Genomic DNA, 22,056 nt, shown 5'->3' on the forward strand with positions numbered 1-22,056 from the left:
TATGGATCTGGAATTTCAGCACTGGTGAAAGAATCTATGAGCTCAAGTGTAGGAGTAGACACTGTGAGGTGGAGCCATTGAGCATATGCGCATGCGGCAAGCCACGCTTTTGGAACTCAATAGTATGAAGCACTGGTAAATGGAAACAGGCACAAGGAAACGTAAGACAAGGGAAATGAGAGAAACCTACATAAGAATAATTGAAGGCAAATAGACAAATAATAAAAAAGAGTAGAAATGTAGGGAACGAAGAGACAGCACACCTGCATTAATAGGCCCAAACGACATGGCATCCTTGATATGTCTCAACATGTCATCTAATTTCATGTGATACACCCTAACAACAAGGTCGGCCCTATCGGTGTGTTTTTGACAAGGTTCGAATCTAAGAGCTTCAATAATTTCTAGCCACTTTGGATTACACGTGGAAGTTAAAAAATATATCTGTAGGACTGTAGACTCTGGTTATCGCAACCGCATCATGAAAATTTTGAATCATGTACCACCTACCCCCAGTATGGCTCGCAGGAAGGTATGTACATTTACCAATAGCATCACCATCTATACAACCACTTGTCACAGCATCGACTATTCCTTGAAATTGTTCTGCTCTAAGCTTAGATTGATTGTCAACAATCCATTGCTACCTATCCTCATCAATATAAGCTCGAGCATCAACCTTAACCTGCGAAGACAACCTTCCGTAACACAGATAGGGATTTGGTTGGTTTCTTCTATAATAAAAGCAGTAACGATAGTAATCTTGCATTGTCATTTTATTTCGAGTGTTTGACCTTGTTAGATCAGCACCAACATAAAATACACCTACATGAAAACCACGTTCACCGTATGGGAACAAGAGTGGATATTGCAAGGCCATAAGAGCAGGATGAAGTGTTGGTATTTGGCGAAGGTTGCCATCAAAACAATGAACCACAATATAACGCTTAAAAGTATCAAGCGAGAAATCCCCAACCACTAATAGAGCGAGCTCATCACATGTCGGCAAGTTATATTGGACAGAATCACCTTCATGAGTGCCAACAATTCTGATGCCCACATTTTTCCCTTCCCACTTTTTTAACCGATCCCTTGCCATTCTAAATTTTTTCACTAAAGGATTATGCTCATCTAACATTTGTAATAAACCTTCGATAATCTCTATCTAATTCACCTTCTAGTTTTTCAGATGGATCTAACGCATGAATTCTATTTGTCACCTCATTATTTGTGTCATAAATATAAAGCTCAACAAACCGTGGGGGGTCACCATCTATTGAAAGTAAAGATCCAATTCGATGATGAATCTGTCCATTTATACGAAACACATATGGACTTCGACCTTTATTCATAGCATTATCTATTCTGGCACCCATGGAGCTAAAAGCAAACAAACAATTATATTGCCGAATCTGTCTCAGGAATTTTTTGCATCGAGAATCACCATCAAATTTTAGGAGGTTTCGAAGAAAGAGGGGTGGTTCTTTAAATGGTCAGATCTGAACTTTCCCACCCTTACAACATAGATTATACACCAGGCCTTATACCCTAGTAGTAGAGGATCCTCGTACAATTTCTACAAACCAGAACAATGCATGGCAATGTTAGCACTCGAAATCAGGAAATCCAAAATACGATCTCCCACGATAAGACTCTACATAGCAAAAGCAACAAGGAAGCAAACAGATTAAGTCACAGGCACAGGTGAGCAGGCAAGGACAGGTTAAGGACAATCTTATACATATACCTATACCTTTTAAGTAATCTATATACTCTTGGGTAAACTGTGCATACAGATTTGTCACAACACAACTGTCGCTTGGACCTATGGGAGAAACAAGAGAACCTATCACATTAAATATTCCTAGCAGATAATCATACTGGCCACAATATCACAAAACCTACACCAAGACTACCTGGCAATTTCAATCGACGGTGATTATCCAACCTTTGACTCTTACGACGATTCTCCGTCGTCGCATCAAAAGGCAAAGATGGGTACACAACATCTCCTATTCGCATCCCCTCTCCTTCAACCCCATGAAAAGGGATATAAGCAGGAGTTCAGCATGGAAAAAAAGGAGAAGACACAAAAAATACGCAATGAAATATAAGACAGGAAACATACTTGGTCTCGTACATGAAACTCGAGGCATCGTGGTAAGCACTGTCAACTTAAACACAATAAAAAAACACTCAATAGACAATGGCAAAACAGCTACACAAGCAAACAACATATTTAGAGGAACCTAAGAATGAATAGTTTGTAACAACAATGAGAAAGAACATATGAAACCGCACACCACATACCATCAACACATAGTTATAGTAGTTATCGCAACGAAGTATAACAAACGAAAAGAGAACAGTAAGACACACCACATATCATCAACACATAGTTATAGTAGTTATCGCAACGAAGTATAACGGATGAAAAGAGAATAGTAAGAGGTAGGACAGTAATATTATTAATAAGCATGCGAACACGCAGAACAAAGGTTATATGACGAATAATTTTTCCACAAGGGAAAACAAACAAAAATAGAAGACATATATCTAAAACCATAAAGCACCGGAAGAAATCTCAGCAAGAAAAAATTGGTAAGGCTGATTGATGTCCTCAAGAAACATATTCTGAAAATGGGCAGGCTGATGAACATGGCTTACCCAACACATGGAACTCGCCGCAACTCGAATAGCTGATTGTGCCACTCTCCTATAATACAGTAAGCCTTGGTAGCTATAATCAACCACTAGAAAACCATATAGACCTTGGAGAAAACTAACAGCTTGAAATACTGCCTGCTCATAAGGAGCCATATAAGTAATATCAGGACAACTCCAAAAAAAACACACAGCGAGGAGTGACCTGCGCATGCAAAGGGGGCAACTCGATCTCTACACCACCTAGGACAGCTCCATCGTCAGCAACCTCGCATAAATAAGAAGCAGATATCGACTGTCACCGGCTGACCACAGCCTGTAATAAAGAAATATAGGATGCACCCACTAAAAACATCCTATAATAAGTATATAAAAAAATGGCGCACTAGCACCTCTAGAATAGAACAAGGGAAAAAATAAAAAAAAGGAAAAGATAAATTAGAATATTAGTAACAATGAACCACACAAAAGGAATTGGACAGAACATATAACAATATAAAAATGTACTAAATAAATAAGTAACCATATTGACATTAAGCCTCACCTTCAAGATAGGAAGATAAGCTGCACAGCTAAGATATCAAGATCAGCAAGGAACTAAAAAACCAAAAAACCAAAATCCCAGACAGCTTATAGATAAATAAAACTGATGACAAAGCAGAAGATCACAGGCCTGCAATACATATTAGCTCAAAAATAAGACATCATACATACAGTAAGGATAAAATTATAATGACAACCAAATACATAATGCAGACATGTAAATAAAGTAACCAGCAACTCATAGGTGAAAATATCAAAAATGAAGTAACCAACAACTCATAGGTGAAAATATCAAAATAGTGGCCTCCACTGTAGTAACTAAACTCCAAACCAAGCCCATTAACCATGTGCACAAAAAAGAACTCCGCATACGCATACAGAGAGCACAAACCACTTAGTGATAAATGTAGTTGTAAACCATTGACAATGAACAATTAATAATTGATATATGCTTATAGCATTCATCTAACATGTTCCAATGAATCACACAAAAGGAATTGGAAAGAACATATAACAATATAAAAATGTAATAAATAAATAAGTAATCATATTCACATTAAGCCTCACCTTCAAGAGAGGAAGATAAGTTGCAGAGTGAAGATATCAAGATCAGCAAAGAACTAAGAAGCCAGGAAACCAAAATGCCAGACAGCTTATAGACAAATAGAACTAATCACAAAGCAGAAGATCACAGGCCTGCAATACATATCAACTCAAAAATAAGAAACCATATATACATTAAGGATAAAATTATAATGACAACTGAATAAACAATGCAGACAGGTAAATAAAGTAACCAGCGACTCATAGGTGGAAATATCAAAATAATGACCTCCACTATAGTAACCGAACCCCGAATTCATGGCCATTAACCATGGACAAAAAAAAAACTCCATTAATGAATCTCAAGAAACTATCTTATCTGATTTTGCTCACGTGCAAGCAATCAACAAGGGCACATATGTCCTATAAGACATAGCATGTTATTTTCTCATAATTCCAATAGACATACAGACAGCACAAATCACTTAATAATAAATCTAGTTGTAAACCATTGACAATGAATAATTAATAACTAATACGTGTTTATAGCATTCACCTAACAACCCTGCTCCAACAACCCTCATTCTTTCCCAAACACACAACAAACAAAAGAACCCCTTACTCAACGAACAAAATTAAAACATTAAACCAAAAACAACTACAATCAAATTAGGGAAGAAATATTACCTTTGAAAGAGGCCACCCCTGTGGCTGGAAGCAAAGAAGCCCTGCATCATAGACCTAGAGCATAACAAAAAAAAAATTACACACAAAGGTAACCCACAGTCAAATAAGGAGCCTTTAAAAAATTGCAAACAGATAGCAAAAAAAAGGGGGAAAACCTAAATAATACTAACCTCACTCTACACCACCCATCAGACACCCTCTTGAAAAACCTCCACAAAATAAGACCAAGATGACAGCTTCACCACAACTAAAGTGACAGGGAATACCACGACATGTCAACGACGACTTTTCCAGTGAAACCTAGGACCCAAAACAAGAAGCAAATGAAGCATTAAATGAATTATCCACAAAGCCAATCCAACAACTAAAACCGAAGAAGACAAGTAAAAAAGACACTAAGGCCATGTTTGTTTGAGTTTCTGCTTTTGAGCTTTTTTGAAAAGCTGTGCTTTTGGCTTGTCTGAAAAGCTGCTTTTGGAAATAGGTTGTTGGCTTCTACAATAAATTTTTAGCTTCTCAGCACATAGCTTCTCAGAAAAGCACATCTCAGCGAGCTTCTCAGCTTTAGTTCATTTTCCTCAGAAGCAGACTTCTGGCTTCTTCAGAAGCCACTTCTCCAGAACCTCGTTTGTTCTGGCTTCTGGCTTCTGTCAGTAGCAAAAGCAGAACCAGAAGCAACAAACAAACACAGCCTAAGGAGGAGGTTTCAAACCCTACGGTACACCAAAATCAACAAGATATTTTAGTACTTACACAATATGACCTAACGTCTCAAGACCTGGTGGCCTCATGCTTTTTTATTGTTTCCTCTATAAAGATTATAGCAGTAGGTCTGCGAGTTATAGTATTTATCAGCTTATTGCTGCAACAGGCCCCTAATTTTTTTCGTTTAAACTATATGGTTATGGACGCATTGGTGAAGTTTTAGAGTAAGTGATGATTAAATTTTAACTAACATTGTCTGTGTGCCATAGCTGTTTGAGACTTTGAGTGAACTTTAATACCAAGCTGGAAACTTTGGGCGAACCTTGCCTGAAGAATGTGGATTTGGCTCCAAATGAGTGTGTTAAATGAAGCAATAATAGCTCACTGATTAATAATATCATACTATTTGGATTTGGACATGCTTAATTATATCCTGGACAAAAGATGCTGCCTGGTGTCATGCTGTCCAATATGCTCGATCACTATATGATGTAATTGCAATTTTGAGAGAAATATTAGTTTAGATCGCTAGGTTTGCTTATACATGAGAGTGAAATGTGTCAGATTATCGATGATATTTTTACAACATGGAAGTGATATTGCAATGAGACCATATGCTAATTGCCTGCCGATGATATTTTTACAACAGGGAAGTGATATTGCAATGTGGACAATTAGCCCCAAGTTGAAAATAACTGTTAAGTCTATTTGCAACATACTACAAAAATGCATATACATGATTTGAAGCTTATGAACTTGTTTTTTTTTCCTTTTCTAATGACAGTTAGGATCAAGGAGGTTGCCTTTTTAAATTGCTTGAAAATTGTTCTAGGAAAACTACTCTAAATTTTTTGTTTGGCCATGCATTTTTGCCTACTCCTGTATGATCATGATATTCAAAGTCTCCCAACAATTGGAGAATAGAATCTTGAAATGCCACATAACACCAGCCAAGAAAGATTTCTCACTGACCTCTTTATCTGTGATAGACAAGTTGAGCAAGAATTGCAAATGTGCAATCAAGAATTCAAGACAAGGGGAAAAAAACAAAGATATGTTAAAAGATAACACCTAGAACAAATTGCTAAGCCGACAACATGATAGGCTAAAATCTTAGTAGACTAATATCTTGGTACACTAATATATCTTGGTAGGACTAAAATCTTGGTAGACTAAAATCCTGGTACTAAAATCTGTGGAATCAACAGTTACCCGTCAGTAACAAAATCTTGGTAGACTAATATCTTGGTAGACTAATCAGTTATAACAGAAGCTAGCCGAGTACAAGGGATCATGGCTGAATTACCGACCACACATCACAATTCACAAAACAAAGAAACTTCAAGGAGGCTTTCCCGAGTTCTAACTTGCGACCAAGACGAAGACAAACACTATCACAGCGATAGAGGAGACATGTAAAAGCTTCATTCTTGGATCGCATGAAAAGCTCGCTCACAGCTTTAGCGAAGGATCAAAACGAAGAGACAGGTTCTATAAATAACAACGCGCATATATCCTACGGCGAACTCCTAGACGAAGGAAAACTAAGATGTTTCTCTCTCACAGGCATTTCACCGAACAGGTATAATACATGCAATGCAACTCGTAGCCTATGCCACATGAGAAAACAGCAAGAAACAACCACCAAGAAAGTTACCGTAGTTGTACCTCTCAGGGGAGCTCGCTAGTTGCTCCTCAACTCACCAGGCCGTCCGTCACCTCGAGGCTCCCTCCCAAACAACTTCACCTCCGGGCTTCCGCTCCAATGCAGATGAACGTGAGTGAGGGAGAAAAAGTGAAAGAAGCTCGCGACAATCCACAAGTTGGATCGGAGGAGTAGCCGACTGAGCTTATCCGGAGACACGCGCATGGGCGCCGCGTGGGACATGCCGTGCGTCTCCTTGCGTGCCGTGGCAACCGCTGCTTGGTTTGGGAGGCAGCGGAGTGAGCCAGAACACTCGATTCTCAGCCGACGGTCAAAAGAAAACAGGCGACGTGTCCGGGTGGCAGCGGCGGAGCGAGCCAGAACACTCGATTCTCAGCCGACGGTAAAAAAAAAAAAACGGGCGACATGTCCGGGCTGAGCGCTCGTGTATTCGACCAAGAATAGAGTATAAGATATAAAAACACCACCATCGTGGGCTGAACTCAACTTAGACCGGAGGTGAATAAAATGAACTCGCATGTGGAGGGAAGAACGAGGCCCGTTAGAGAAATAAAACTAGCCCAGGAAGCAGTTGAAAGTCCGAAAAGAAAACTGATCCAAAGTGGAAGGCAAGTGGTGAGAGCTAGAAGGCCTAAAAAGAAAATCAATATCTAGTGGTTGATCACTAATTAACAAATGCCAAATTTATTAGGTTGTTTTGAAATTCTACCAACTGATATCAGAATTCACGGGGGAAAATAACCGTGGACATTACGAATAGTCATTTAGAAGCGCAAAACCTTCCCTAAAACAACGTACACTTATACGAGATCACTTGCCACCAGACATCAGGAACACGTACGTATATATGCTCTGCCGGAGCTGGCACATACACTAAAAACGCAAGCCACACCAAACCAAACCAAAAACCAAACAGATGCTGTTGCACCAGGACTCGAGAAAAGCAACGCGTTTCGCAAGTTCATGGTTTTAAGGGTGCACTGCCTTGTATCTTGGGGTCATGCATGCGTGCAAGGTTAGATGAACAAACCGGAGAACCATTCGTTCGAGTATATAAAATTCAGTGGCACCGAATGCCTTGTATGTCCATGCGTGCTCTGAAACCATGGGTTACATGACGATTTCGCCCCTTGCATGCGTCGTCGTCGTCGTCGTCGTCTGTGCTCTTGTTTTGGTGTCAAGAACGAGTCCCGCACTCTGCTACGTCCCTCACGGCGCGGCAGGGCAGAGCACCGGCGCCCTGCACCATGGCGCCGCCCGAACTTACATCGTGCTCGTCGAGCCTCCACCTGCGCACCCGCATCAGGACGAGGCAACGCACCGCCGGTGGCACGGGTCGTTCCTGACGGGCTTGAGCGCCGGTGGCTCGCGGCGCGTTCGCCACTCGTACACGAGCGTGCTGTCCGGCTTCGCCGCTAGGCTGACGGGCGAAGAGCTCGCGGCCGTGTCGAGGAAGCCGGGGTTCGTGCGTGCGTTCCCGGAGCGGAAGGTGCAGCTCATGACGACCCACACGCCGGCGTTCCTCGGTCTGACGCCCGACCGCGGCGTCTGGAACGCGACCAGCTACGGAGAGGGCGCGATCATTGGGTTGCTCGACACCGGCATCGACGAGAAGCATCCTTCGTTCCGCGACGAGGGCATGCCGCGGCCGCCAGGCAAGTGGAAGGGCGCCTGCCAGCCTCCTGTACGATGCAACAACAAGCTCATCGGTGCAGCGTCGTTTGTCGGCGATAACACCACCGTCGACGATGTCGGGCACGGGACGCACACGGCGGGAACAGCAGCCGGGAGGTTCGTGCAAGGAGTTTCTGCCTTCGGCCTTGGCACGGGTACCGCGGCGGGGATGGCACCCGGCTCGCACCTCGCCGTGTACAAGGTCTGCGACGCCCAAGGGTGCTTTGAATCCGACCTATTGGCAGGGATGGACGCCGCCGTGAAGGACGGTGTCGACGTCCTCTCGCTCTCCCTCGGTGGCCTCTCCACACCGTTGGACAAGGATCCGATCGCCATCGGCGCGTTCGCGGCGGTGTCCAAGGGCGTCGTCGTCGTGTGCGCCGGTGGCAACAGCGGCCCAATGCCCTCCACGCTGTCAAACGAGGCGCCGTGGATATTTACCGTAGGGGCTGGGTCGGTGGACCGGAGCTTCCGTTCCACCGTGCGGCTCGGCGACGGCCAGACGTTCGAAGGCGAGTCACTCACTCAGGACAAGCGCTTCAGCTCCAAGGTGTATCCCCTGTACTACTCTCAGGGCACCAACTATTGCGACTTCTTCGACGTCAACATCACAGGCACGGTGGTCGTGTGTGACACCGAGACACCGGTGCCACCCATGAGCTCAATCGAAGCGGTCCGGGAAGCTGGCGGCGCCGGCGTCGTGTTCATCAATGAACCCGATTTCGGATACACCCTCGTCCTGGAGAAGTACTACAACCTCCCCATGTCGCAGGTGACCGCGGCCGACGGCACCAAGATAATGGGCTACGCCATGAAGGGATCCTCAACAACCAACCATACCGCAACTATCGTGTTCAACAGCACAATCGTTGGCGTGAAGCCGGCGCCAATCGTCGCAGCCTTCTCGTCGCGCGGTCCCAGCATTGCCTGCCCCGGCGTGCCGAAGCCTGACATCCTGGCGCCGGGGCTCAACATCCTCGCCGCGTGGCCATCGCTGGTGCCCGTTGAGGGGCCCGAGTCCTACAACTTCAACGTCATCTCCGGCACGTCCATGGCGACGCCGCACGTCACCGGCATCGTGGCGCTCGTCAAGAAGTTGCATCCGGACTGGTCGCCTGCAGCGATCAAGTCCGCCATCATGACGACCTCCAGCCCCGTCGACAACGACGGCCATCCAATCATGGACGAGGAGCACCGGAAGGCGAGCTTCTACTCGGTCGGCACCGGCCACGTGGCCCCGGCAAAGGCCATTGACCCCGGCCTGGTCTATGACCTCGGCGTCCGCGACTACGCTGGCTACGTCTGCGCGCAACTCGGCGAGGCGGCCCTGAAAGCCATAGCCGGGAACACCAACTTGACCTGCACAGATGTCGCGCCCATCCCCGAGGCACAGCTGAACTACCCGGCGATCCTGGTGCCGTTGCGCGCAGAGCCATTTACCGTGAGCCGCACGGTGACGAACGTTGGGCCGGCGAAATCGAAGTACACAGCGAAGATCGACGCGCCGAAAGGGCTGACGGCAAAGGTGGAGCCTGCGGAGCTGGAGTTCACGAAGGTGACGGAGAGGAAGACGTTCACGGTCACCGTGAGCGGCAACGCCGCCGGGCAGAAGCTCGCCGAGGGGAGCCTGAGCTGGGTGTCGCATGATCACGTCGTGCGTAGCCCGATCGTGGCCGACTCCAGCATTGCCCCGAGTTGATTGCAACGATCACGTTTGCATTGCGTGTGTGGGTACGCGTTTGGTTCAAATAACACGGGTTTGCTACTCATAAAAGCTCAGCATAAGGAGTACTTAGCTCTACAAGAATTTTTGTAGTACAAGTGAAGACCTTATCGTTGTCCCATCTTCCTCTGTGATGGAACTGCTTAACAGCACTCGGTATAAAAGTTTAGAGGATTACAAGAAAAAAAACAACTCTAGGTGGACATGCATGCGCATCTTCTATCTCTACCACACGCTTCACTTTGAGATTAGTGCTACGGAGGACAGGTGAGTTGTTCTGTCTCACAAAGCAGGCACCAATCTTAGAGCAAATGGGTTATTGGAATACTGCATTAAGGTCCCTCGCATTCCGGTTTGATTCTAGATTCATGTGCCGCCCAAGTCCATTTTGTCCAAAGCCTCAGGTTAGGGTGTTCAAGATGAGCCTATGAGTATCCTATAGGCTTTTGTCTATTGATATCGAGCAATCCCAAATGCAGGTCCTTTTATCAGCAACAATGGTCGCGAGTCGGTTTCACTAGTTTATACTATTGGGATGCTACTTGGACAGGGGAAGAAAATGTGGAGAAGTGAAGTCTGCCCGCTGAAGCACATACTTCACTGAGGAACTCTTGACCTTTTCCTTAACAACTCTTGACCTTTTCGTCATGTCAACTTGTATATTAACAAAATTATTTGCTCAACCAATTCTTCGTTTGTTTTATATTCTTAGTAATGAGAAAAAATGGTTTTTTAGATCATGCCGTTGTGTCCATGAAATCAACAGTGTGACTCTTGCAGTGGCTAATTCACCTTTTTGGTGAAAATCATTCGGTCCATCCTTACACTTCTAGGTTGGTCTAAGAAAAAAAACATGGGAAACTAGATATCATAATCATAACCACCAATAAATTTAATATCAAAATATTATAACATCACTGAGACACTGACAGGATTCATGTTCACAAGATTATTTATATGATGCCAGGTGATGCCGGAAAATAGCTAATAAAACATGAGATTAAATTTTAAAAAAACTGCAAACTGTCATGGACTAATAGAACAGGAAAGATACCTCAGTCCTTTCTTTTCAAATTGGCATCCTCCATAAGCTGCTGCAACTACTTCCATGGATTCAATCATTCAAACAAAGAATACAGCAGATACAACCACACATGGTGTTTAATACCCATTTGTGGTATCTTGATGCAGGCCCCTTGAGACATGTGTCAAGCTCAAATTAGATTAGGACTTTGTAAATATACATTGATTCTAATATCTTAGAAATATCTCGAATAATTTCCTAGTGTTAAGTAGAATATTACTGTAGATAAAGGAGTAGCTGTAAGTACAGCTATAAATACTCCACTTAACTGGTGTAATATCGATAACAATTATTACACTCATTGTTATGAGTCCATTATTCACTATGTTACGATGAAGATCCTAACATGTCTCAATTACTCTACAACGTCATTAGCATGCTCATTCACTAATCAGTCGCGCACACAGAATAAAGGAGGAGAAGATCGACTGGCACAAGGGACATGGCTCATATTACCAACAAAGATTTCTAAGAAAATTATATGACATCCTGAGCTATTATTTCAGCAATAAATGAACTTCTATCTGATGCCCATAAGATATCTGCATCACCTCCATTCGGATCGAGGCACGCGATGCACTTGAGTAGGGATTAAAACGGTCGGGAGAAATCTCATCCCATCTCAATCCGTTTTCTACATTTTTCCTAACTGTTTTAAGATTTTCGAGACTTACACGTTAATGGGACGAAACTGAGACAATTAATCTGAAAACAGAGTCAAAATGATTTTACTGTTTTCCCAGCTATAGTCTTGAATTCCCGTTTTTAAACGAGAATTTCCGATCCCGTTTTTCAACTAAGCCCAAATAGCCAATAGGCCCAACCGAGACGCACCTCAATTTGCCTTCACGTTTTCTATTTTACTTTCACAATCTAATCCAATTTGCCTACACATTTAACATAATTACTTTTATGTATTTGGATGAATAAAGAAAGAACAGATGATTTTTTTCATAATAACCAGAATTGAAAAAGGTAGACTAGAAAGTAGGTGAAATTGTAAATGACCATACATATCTTTGACTGTCTCCCTATTAGAACTGTTAACTTCAATAACATTCACCACTTCGTAGATTGGAATGGTTAACATTTAAAATAATGAACATCATGCTCATTTACATTTATTTTGAAGATCAATTTAATTGATAGCATTTTAGCAGGATTAGAATGGTTAACAATTAAAATCATGAACATCAAGCTCCATAGCGTTATTTCCATACATTACAAATTTACAATAATCAGGCCATGTGAAAGAGTTGTTTGCACCGTTATGCATCCTTATCGTTATTTCCATGTCGCCCGGTCCAAAACTACGTTTTTGTCTAAAAGCAGGTAAATTCTGATAAAAATGAAAAAAGAAACAACAATAAAGTCCAAAACCAATATCTTAACATTAGAATGTGTCAGAAGACAGGTAACATAGATGCAGTGAAATAAGGCATCATGCTGTTTAATTCTAGCTGTTTGTTCAATCTATGCTTCCCTCTACAGAATTACCAAACAATGAAAATCAAGCCATTCTTCCAGTCCACAAGCAATAAAAATCATTTTTTTTCTTGAAATGTTTCTAATCCAAGATCCAACAACTGGTTAAGATCTCTTTAGTTCAGGTCTCCAAATTGCTTCCGCAACGCGCCATGAGAGAGCGCATCAGAAGAACGAAAGTTAAATATTTCATCACTCAGAGATTGTAATCGATCATAAAATTCTAAAATCCGTTCAAAATTTCAGCACAAATAAGAGGAAGAAATCCGAGAAAAACCGATTAGTACCCTCATAACATGGATATGAAGAGTATCAACAGATTAATAATTTTTCAGACAGGGCTGAAGCTTAAATCTTGCGCAGTCATCAGGAGCAACAAGGCTGAAAGAAAAACAGGTTTTTTCTCGAACCAAATCGAAAAGCGAGAGCCTAACAGGGCGCGCGTAGGTTGAAGGAAAACTACCAAGTTCCACCGGCGGGTAGGTCAGATCGGCTGTGGAGAGGCTAGGTTCCACGGGCGGTATGCATGGAAGGCGATGTGTCAGGCTCACATGGCTACTTGAAGAAAGACGATTAGGCTTCCGCTGAAATAATATTTGGATGGTTAGAGCAATAACTTCCTCCTCAACGAACAAAGTCAGCCACCTTGGAGACGCAAATGTTTATAAATAATTCTAACGAGCACCGATGAAAGAAAAGAAAAGAAAGATGGAAAACAAAATGTGGGTCGAATCCAGGCCCGCATGATCAATGCCCGAAGGCGTCACGGCGAGCAGACATGCAGACCACTGGTGCTCCGCTCTCCGTGCACACTACCATGCTTCCTTCCTATAGTCATCCAGAGCATCGGCTTATTGTGCACGGGTTCAAAAAAATACGAAAGCAAAACCCTGAAGAAATCCCAAACCTTTGTTTTTTTGAAAGGAAAATAACCTATAGTTGTTTAGCAAGATTTCCCAGTTGATCAGATAATTGTAGTCTGATTTTCGAGTCAACACAACTATGCGTTTCTGCGAAGGTTTATCCTCACATCAACTGGATCAAATCTTGCATTTGACATTTTATCATTTGGGGAAAAGAATTCCAAGAGATCAATTGATTGTAAGAGATGGCGAGAAACTTATAAATCACAAGATCGGGCAGGCTCAGAAGGATCCATTGGCTTCTCTCATTCAGCAGGGCAAAAACCATGTCTCTGTCCCTCAGAAAATCCCTAATATGTACGCATCACAGCCTCCGGAAACGAGATCCAAGTCGCAAAGGAAGCAAAAAAAAAATATCAAGAAACGCAATGCAAAAGCGTGACGGATTACAAAGCCAATGATGAAAAGAAAAACGCATCGCTCTGCAACTAGACGGGTGATTCGCAAGTGACGGCCGCGCAGCGGAGAGGAGGAGGCGGCGGATGGAGGCGAGACGGAGGCAAACCTTGCGAATATATAGCGCAGAATGGTGGGCTAGGGTTTTTCACATGACTAGATGGTTTGGGCTTCTCAGGCAATCTTGAATTTTGATGATGGGCCTATTGTTTTGTCCAGTCCAGTCCACCCCAATTGACCAAAGCTTGCCAGTAGCCCAGGCAACAAAGGCTGAGGTGCTGAGCCCATTTAAGGCGGTCGGGAGCAACAAATGCAAATGCATTGGAAGAGCAGAGCCAATATGAGCGACGAGCTTGGAAATTTGATGTTTTATCGCCTAATTCCCTTCACAATCGACAATGTTGCTAGGTGTCAAGTACTCCCCTTTTATTTGTCATTTTTGACATTAACACAATCGCCAACACACACCTTTGATCTTTACCTATTTAATCTTTACTTTTCTAACTCTGTTAAGTGAAAAAACTAAAAACATCATTATTTAAATATAATTTAATTACATCAAAAACCCTGATAATTTTATGGAATTTAGTGGTTAAAGATTTGAACTTCTGAATGCATGCATACTAAAACATCAAACTTTAAAACGGAGTAGCAGATGAATAAGGGGAGACGTAGAAAAGAACAGCAAGAATTCAGGTGGGAAAAACAGGGGTGGGGGCTAGAAAGATGGTAATGGCATTTCCTGGACGTATCAGTCTTAAGGCGTAGTCCGTACTATATTGCAATCCTCTGACACAAAAGATAATATTGCAATCCACGATCAACAGAATACCTCAAGCTATAGAAGTCCACGGCAAAAATCTAAAATTAGATAACATATATGAGCGTATTTATCTAAATAGATAATATGTTGTCCGTATTTGGTATACGGTGTGCCGTGTGTCGGATACGGGTAACAATGTCGTATTCGACACATGGTGTACTGAAAATTATATGTATTCGACACAACGGGTAGCCGTCATGTCACGTCACGTCGCGCTTTATCCTTTAAACTTTATTCCTTTCCGCTTTACATTTTATTCGGCCAGCCGGCTTGCGTTTGTGCTTTCCTGCTTTCCACTTGATGTTTTTAGCCAGGCGTTTGCATGCTCCGCTGCCTATAAAATGGCGCGTGCAGGAGCGCAGCAGCAGCAGCGCAACGAGGACGAGGAGTGCAATGAGAGTAGGAGTAGCAGCGTTCGGCATTTAGCAGCAGTGGAGTAGCGAGGAGGAGCAGCAGTAGCTAGGCTGAGAAGCAGCGCGGGAAAAGGACTGTCTTCCGTAATAGTGAGTACACAGATTATGTATGTAATTAATATCTAGATTAGTAAATGTAATTAGAGTAAGTAGAGTGTTTATTCCGTTCGAATACATTGGTTAAATGGTATTAAGTTGATAAATTAGAGTACGTAAAGTATTTGCATAATTTATGATCTCGTAATAGTAATTATGATCTCGTAACAGAATAGCATAGTGTAACCACAATTATGAACCCATAATAGGCATGATAACTCGATCCCGCCACAGGCATGAATTCATGAAAGAGGAGAGAAAAAATAGAGCTTTGAAGCAAATTAACAGAACTAATTTGATTAATTAGCTTTATCACTTAGGTTAATGTATGGGGCGTAATTAGCTGTTTATCGTGTATACATCTAAGTAGTTATTTGCCTATTTATGTTTGTTTAGCAAAGACGCTATGACTATCCATATTTATTATGAAGAACGTCCCGCTATTTTACATGGGAGGCTCGTATCAATTCAGAACTATCAGAACGTAGGGAGTACGGTTGATCTACCTATTGATCTAGATGACTTAAAATCACATATTATAAGCCTTTTGCGTGTGAACCAGCAGTCATATAATGTTATCCTAGAGGGTGTGCGGCCACGGCTTGTGCCAAACAGCTCGGTCATTGTCCATACGTTGTTCGATTTGAGAAGAAACAACACATAGGCTTTGTACTCACGTAAGATATTGGAGGAGAACTTTGAAATGGGGGTGTACGTAAACATAGTATCATGACTAGTGCAAGGTGAAGCGGTGACTAGTGTGGAAGGATCAGACCATCATGTGATGCATGATGAGGAGGGAGGGCATGTCGAGGAGGGCAGTTTCGGTACAGAGGGACCTAAAGTGGACCATACTGAGGTAGATGCAGGATGTATGGATGATGAAGCTGGTGGTAGTGGGAATGAAGAAGGTGCTGATAACGATGACCCGGTGTTGACAACGATGACCCGGTGCTGACGATCCAGTACTTTCATGGTGCTGGGCAGCTAGATTGTACCATCGTTGAGTATAACACCCTATCTAAATGGGGATACCAGATAGCGACATCCAAATAGGACAACAGTTTTGGAACAGGGAGGAGGTCATCCACTTTATCAGCAACTATGATGTAATAACAAGAAGGGACCACAAGTACTCCCGATCTAACCCTACGGAGTATGAGGTCAGGTGTATCAAGCACCCGAATTGTCCTTACTTCTACGAGCACATAAGCCATAATACGAGAACTATTTTGTGTTGAGTAGACACACCCCACATACATACAGCAAAGAGGCTATTAGGAATGTGAGTCACGTCGTTGATGCGAGGTTCATAGCCCAACTCCTCATCACCCTTGTTGGTACGAACATATATTTGTCGCCAAAATCTATTATGGAGGAGGTGCAGACTAAGACGGGTATGCTGATCAATTACTACGCCGCTTGACGAGCGAAGCAGAAGATATTGAAGATGTTGTTTGGAAGTTTTGAAGAGTCTTACAACTATGCCCCGAGGCTGCTGCAGAAGATTGCCATGACGAATCCAGGGACTCAGTGGGCCATGGCGGATGAGCCGATCAGGCTGGAGGATGGGTCATACAACAACACTGATCGATACCTTATTAGGTTTTTCTGGTCCTTTGCCCAATGCATCGAAGCTTTCAGATATTGCAAAGCCGGTTGTATGTGTGGATGCCACATTCTTAGCGGTAAGTACCATGGTAACCTTATGACAGCGATGGCGGCAGATGCAAACAACCAGATCATTCCTCTTGCATTTACAATGGTTGAGAGTGAGAACAATGATAGTTGGTTGTGGTTTATCACCTTGGTGAGGACACGTGTTGTTGGTAATAGGGAACGAGTTTGCATCATCTCAGACCGCAACAAGGGCCTCTTGCATGCGTTGGACGTGCTGTATGACAGCACAAACTACTCCATTGCATGGCCTGATATGGAGAGAAGGTGGTGCATACGACACTTAGGTGCGAACCTGTACTCAAGGTACCACAACAAGGGTCTTGGAAAGAGGTTCAAAGGGTTGTGTCTTCAGAACCAGCAGGCGAAGTCCAACGAGATATGGCGTGAGTTAAATGAGACCACTCGCAAGATGATGGCAAAACAGGAAGCACAGAAGGACCATCTGTGGACGCAAATGGTGGGGGGGGGGAACCATCATTAGCCGTTCACGTGCTACGTTTAGCCAGTGAATAACGGTAAAGCCGACGGAGCGTTGGCTCTAATCCATGACACTCACAGTGCTAGGTTAGAATATAGCGTTTCAATGATCGTATTTTACTCTTGGTTATGGAAATATCCCATCTAAAATTGTTGTCTCTCATGTTAAGTATACGATCATGACAACGAACATAGCGGAGGCGTTCAACAATATCCTAAAGGGTGTACGCAGCCTCCCATTGTGTGCCATTATTGAGCTCACATTCTATAGAATGGCTGACTACTTTCGAGACCGTGGTTGTTGGAGCAAGAGATCGTCTTGCCCCAGCAAGTACGACGAGAGTTTCTTCTAAGGAGGAGACTCAAGCTTAGAGATGAAGTTTAAGAGAAAGGAACACCACAAATGTATTGATGGTAGAAAAAATGGATCAATCTGGTGGGAGTATCACAGCGTGACTTGGTGTTTTTTCATCTCTGTGTCTTTCTACTGTTTCCCTCGTCCCCTTTGCCTAGGTGACCAAGGCTCCTATTTATAGGGCTATGTGTAGTTTGGTGTACAAGTTATCACAATGTACAAATATCTGGGATCTAACCGAATTACTGGGTCTTATCCCGGATAACTACTTCCTACCCTATTTGAGAGATAAATATCCATCGTGATAACTATTGTGGTGCCTGCCACCTGAAGTGCGGCGAGCCGGTCGCCAATTACAGCCCGGCGCCACACTGTCAGGGGTGTTAGGATAGCCTCCATTACGCCGGGGTGTCAGAGCGGCATCCATCAACCTAGGTGTTTAATACCGATCACTTCCTTGCAGGCAAAACATGACCAATGCTCCCCTTCCGACAGATCTTTTCTAAGGCTTGCTGACTCACCTTGTAGCCTCCAGGAAGCCAGCCCAAGTAGCTGGAGACGGGGGCCTCAGGAGGCATGGCTCTGGGAGGTGAAGACTTCGGGAGGTAGGACTTCGGAAGGCCAGGGGCTTGGTGAGGCTGAGGCTTCGGGAGACCAAGGTCTCGGGGGGGGGGGGGGGCAGGCTTTGGGAGGCTAAGCCTTCGGGAGGCTGGGCTGGTTAAGCCAAGGGAAGGCTTCGCAGGTACGAAGAGGTACCGCGAAGGAGCCCGATGACTTCGGAGATCGAGCCTTTAGCTGAGGGTCCGGACATCAAGGCTCCGGAGGGACCTGGATAGTAATCTTCAACCATTATCCTCAGGCTGGTTTATTTTCCCCCAACAGTATCCCTTAATTCTCGGGTCCCGATGTTTCTGAGGGGGGAGACGATGTAGAGGAATACCAACCCCAGCCTGGTATAGTATCAAGGATGCCCGATGGCAATTCCCTGTCCTTAAGAAGTTTTTTCATCGGGAACCGTGGGCGTCGATGGCGAGGTCCAAGGCTGATGGCGTATTGGTGGTGGCGATCTGCTCCGGAGCTTGTTGTAGCTGGCATGCACGGTGTCGGGACCCCGGGCCAGAGGGACGTCGATTGATGTGGTGTACTCCAGGGTCCGTGTTGAGGCCGATACAGGTTATCCGGATTCCTTCGATAATGGTTCTTCCTACCTTTTGAGGTCGCCAGAGTAGAGGTTACGTGTAGGATTGGGGGACCCTACGTGTTTGCCTGATAGGATGAGACGTGTCACTGCTGTGTTCTAACTAGACAATGCGGGGGGCCGTTTAGGGTCTTGTGCCCAAGCCCCTGTCACGCGCTGAAAGGAGTCTGGGTTATTAATGTGACGGGACGTCTGTGCGAGAAAACGAGACATTCGTCATGGAGCGCTGCCATGTGCTGGCGGAACGACCGGGGTATGGCCACGATCCCCTTAGGCATTCAATGGGGGACACCACTATGTTGATTTCGCTTCATCTCCCGAGCTTACGTGGCTGCTTGGCCCGGGTATAAAGTTGGGGTCACCCGGCCGAATTCTCCACAGCACTACAAGTGAGCAGTTGACCTTGACTTGAGTATGGCGTCCTCTTCCTCCTTATCCTCTTCGGAGATGTCAATGATCTCGACGGCTTCTTCGGGAGAGGACCATTTCGGTTATCGGCAGAGGCGCCGGTGGCCACATCGCTTCCATCTCTGCAGGGGAGGCGGCTGCCTACCACTCCGGCCCGACCCTTGGCTTGGGAGGCCACGCCCGTCGAGATCATCGATATCTCCAATGACGATGAGGAGATCGATTGGGATCTCCTGCGGGGGGAGAGCGAGCAGGGGTCTGCGGAGACGACAGTGACTCTGACGGCGAAGGAGGGGGCCGATAAGGCGAGAGAGAAGGCCCCGTCGGTGACCACCTTGGACTCTTCTTCGTCCTCCGACAGCTCAGGAGCCGGCTACTGTATTGGCTTTCGTAGCGGTAGGCCACAGATGTGGTGCATACGCCGCCCCATGCGTAGCCCCTGCCGGGACCCGTAGGAGGTGAAGGCAGTCTTCTGGAGGGAGTTCTTGGTGAAGTCGTGAGGCATTCATGTCTCTTGGTCGACCATGGCCTTGCTATGGGCCTATGGCTTGACTTAGTTACCTTGTACTCTTTCTCACCCTGTTTTACTCTGTCGGGGTCTATCTTCTTTGTAGCAATTTCTGTACTGTCACTTTTGTATGTGTCCTCTGGGTGTACTAGTTGTTTAATAATATAATATGGACCTTCGGGGACGGTCGTGTCTCTTTCTGTATCGGAGTGCAAGGGGATCTTTCGAATGAGTGACCGTATATGTGTGTGCCTATGTGCTTTCGAGCCGCGCTTCTTCGTCCCCTTCGTAGGCGATGGAGAAATTGTAATAACTTAAAGACTTATAATACAATTTGATTACTCACTCTTTATTATGCCTTGATGTGATGAATCCTATTGTAAAGGCTTGTGTTCCGATCTTGGGTATAAAACACTTGCCGAAACTACCGAGATTGAATTTTGGTTAGTCATTATGATAGTGATTGTGTAAATGATCGTCCTAATGATTAATTAGAATATAATTTGGACGGTTCCTCACAGTATTAAGCAAGGTTTTTTGCAATCAACTAGCCAGTTTATGTATTTCAATGAGAGACTAGTACTCTTGCAGTATATCATGTAAACGGAATGTAATCCTGCTTATTTGAATGAAAGCACTTCACCCTTGGCGAAGAAAATGTAAAGAGCTATTTTTTTTTTGTCTGAGCTAGCCAAACATTTTCATTGCCCTATTTGCTCCTATGCAAGTAAGCAAAATAACTCCAAACACCACTCATCATCAACCTTAAGTTAGCATGTGAATCTTTGGTCATATTATCTTAGGTTTTTTTGTTGCAACGCGCGGGCAATTTGGCTATCAACCAAAGGAAAAGAGAGCAACAGAGGGGAGAGATACCATATTTCGTTGCTTTATGTTGTGTACCAATATTTAGTGATGCCCTTTACACTGCATAGTACCGAATCTCTAGTTGGTTTGGCAAAACCAAATAATCTGAGGCTATGTTTTTTTTTTGCCAGGAATGTGGAATATTTTGAAGTCGAATAGTACAATCTTTTATTCTTTTCGAAGGACAATATTGAATGTGTTTAGTCTATTTTGCATTTTTTGTGTTGCACTAGGGGCAACATAAAATTGCCTCTTTATATTAGTATATATTTAATTATTTGACATTGTAACACATAATGCTACCGCAATATTGGTTAGTGCGGGTGATATATTTCTATAGTTCATGTTAGGTATATTTTTTTCCCTGTGTTCAATGATTGTCTGTATTCTCATATCTGTCTGATGCTTTTACCAGCTAGATGTTTTGAGTCATACTTATGTAGTTATGTGTGGATATGTGTGTTCTACTTTTCTTTGACATGGATTCCACATGTGAGAACCTCTTAAGCACATCAGAAAATAGATTGTTTAGACATAAAGTTGCGACCTTACTTCTATACGATTCTAAATTAATAGCTGCTTTTTTAGACTTATTTCAATCCAAGATTGATTCATAATTGTTTCTTGAAGCTCTACTTCTAAGGTTCTAGCTGGACGAATAATTGATTTTGTTATTGATGTTATTTGGCATGTGTGTCGCCCGTTGTGATATTATTGATTTTATTTTGGTAGCAGCGTGTTGATTCACGGGGCTGATTCAGCAAGGTCACCACAACCAGGCAAAAAAATTTGATTTAAACTTAGTGTATATATAGTTTGGGCAACTTTTTAGGGGGAAAATCATGGTGTAAACAGCTTCCAAACCAGTCGTGCAATATTGTCTTGAAAATATTCGTCTTGCGTTGTAACATTATTTATTTTATTAGACATGTGAATTCTATGTGCTAAAACATTCTACGTGAGCTCATTTCAAACAATTTATTTAAAGCACCAAAATATCATGTGCAAAGCATGTGTTACGAAAACAGACTTTGAATACGCGTTGTGTTTCACTCATTCTAAAACATGTTTCGCGGATCCAAAACATGCGTTTTTGAATTGTTGTATTGTATAAGTTGCGGGTGTGCGAGTATAATAT

General features: G+C 43.6%; 1 protein-coding gene, 1 long non-coding RNA gene and 4 other non-coding genes across 8 annotated transcripts; 1 reads left to right on the forward strand and 5 right to left on the reverse strand.

Moving 5' to 3' along the window:
* Window positions 1-2,276: 2,276 nt before the first annotated feature.
* LOC133929772 (uncharacterized) lies at window positions 2,277-7,003 on the reverse strand. Of its 3 annotated transcripts, none has more exons than XR_009911652.1 (5): window positions 6,811-7,003; window positions 4,608-4,737; window positions 4,438-4,491; window positions 3,775-3,903; window positions 2,277-2,932 (listed from the first exon to the last, which is right to left on the reverse strand). It is a non-coding gene; the product is annotated as an uncharacterized LOC133929772 (long non-coding RNA). The 3 variants fall into 3 exon arrangements; XR_009911651.1 differs by having other exon boundaries at window positions 2,277-3,337; XR_009911650.1 differs by having other exon boundaries at window positions 2,277-3,903.
* A 910-nt stretch (window positions 7,004-7,913) lies between these two features.
* On the forward strand, window positions 7,914-10,181 carry LOC133927936 (subtilisin-like protease). The gene has a single exon (XM_062374259.1). The coding sequence runs from the start codon at window positions 7,914-7,916 to the stop codon at window positions 10,179-10,181; it is 2,268 nt and encodes a 755-aa protein (XP_062230243.1).
* A 2,703-nt stretch (window positions 10,182-12,884) lies between these two features.
* LOC133929961 (small nucleolar RNA Z159/U59) lies at window positions 12,885-12,978 on the reverse strand. Its single transcript, XR_009911682.1, has one exon. It is a non-coding gene; the product is annotated as a small nucleolar RNA Z159/U59 (small nucleolar RNA).
* Window positions 12,979-13,492: 514 nt separating this feature from the next.
* Window positions 13,493-13,606, reverse strand: LOC133929941 (small nucleolar RNA snoR100). Its single transcript, XR_009911672.1, has one exon. It is a non-coding gene; the product is annotated as a small nucleolar RNA snoR100 (small nucleolar RNA).
* Window positions 13,607-13,732: 126 nt separating this feature from the next.
* LOC133929978 (small nucleolar RNA Z155) lies at window positions 13,733-13,811 on the reverse strand. The gene has a single exon (XR_009911699.1). It is a non-coding gene; the product is annotated as a small nucleolar RNA Z155 (small nucleolar RNA).
* A 100-nt stretch (window positions 13,812-13,911) lies between these two features.
* LOC133929962 (small nucleolar RNA R41) lies at window positions 13,912-14,014 on the reverse strand. Its single transcript, XR_009911683.1, has one exon. It is a non-coding gene; the product is annotated as a small nucleolar RNA R41 (small nucleolar RNA).
* Between the last annotated feature and the right edge of the window lie 8,042 nt (window positions 14,015-22,056).

The sequence above is a fragment of the Phragmites australis genome, chromosome 9, assembly GCF_958298935.1.
Source record: "Phragmites australis chromosome 9, lpPhrAust1.1, whole genome shotgun sequence".
Taxonomy (NCBI): Eukaryota; Viridiplantae; Streptophyta; class Magnoliopsida; order Poales; family Poaceae; genus Phragmites; species Phragmites australis.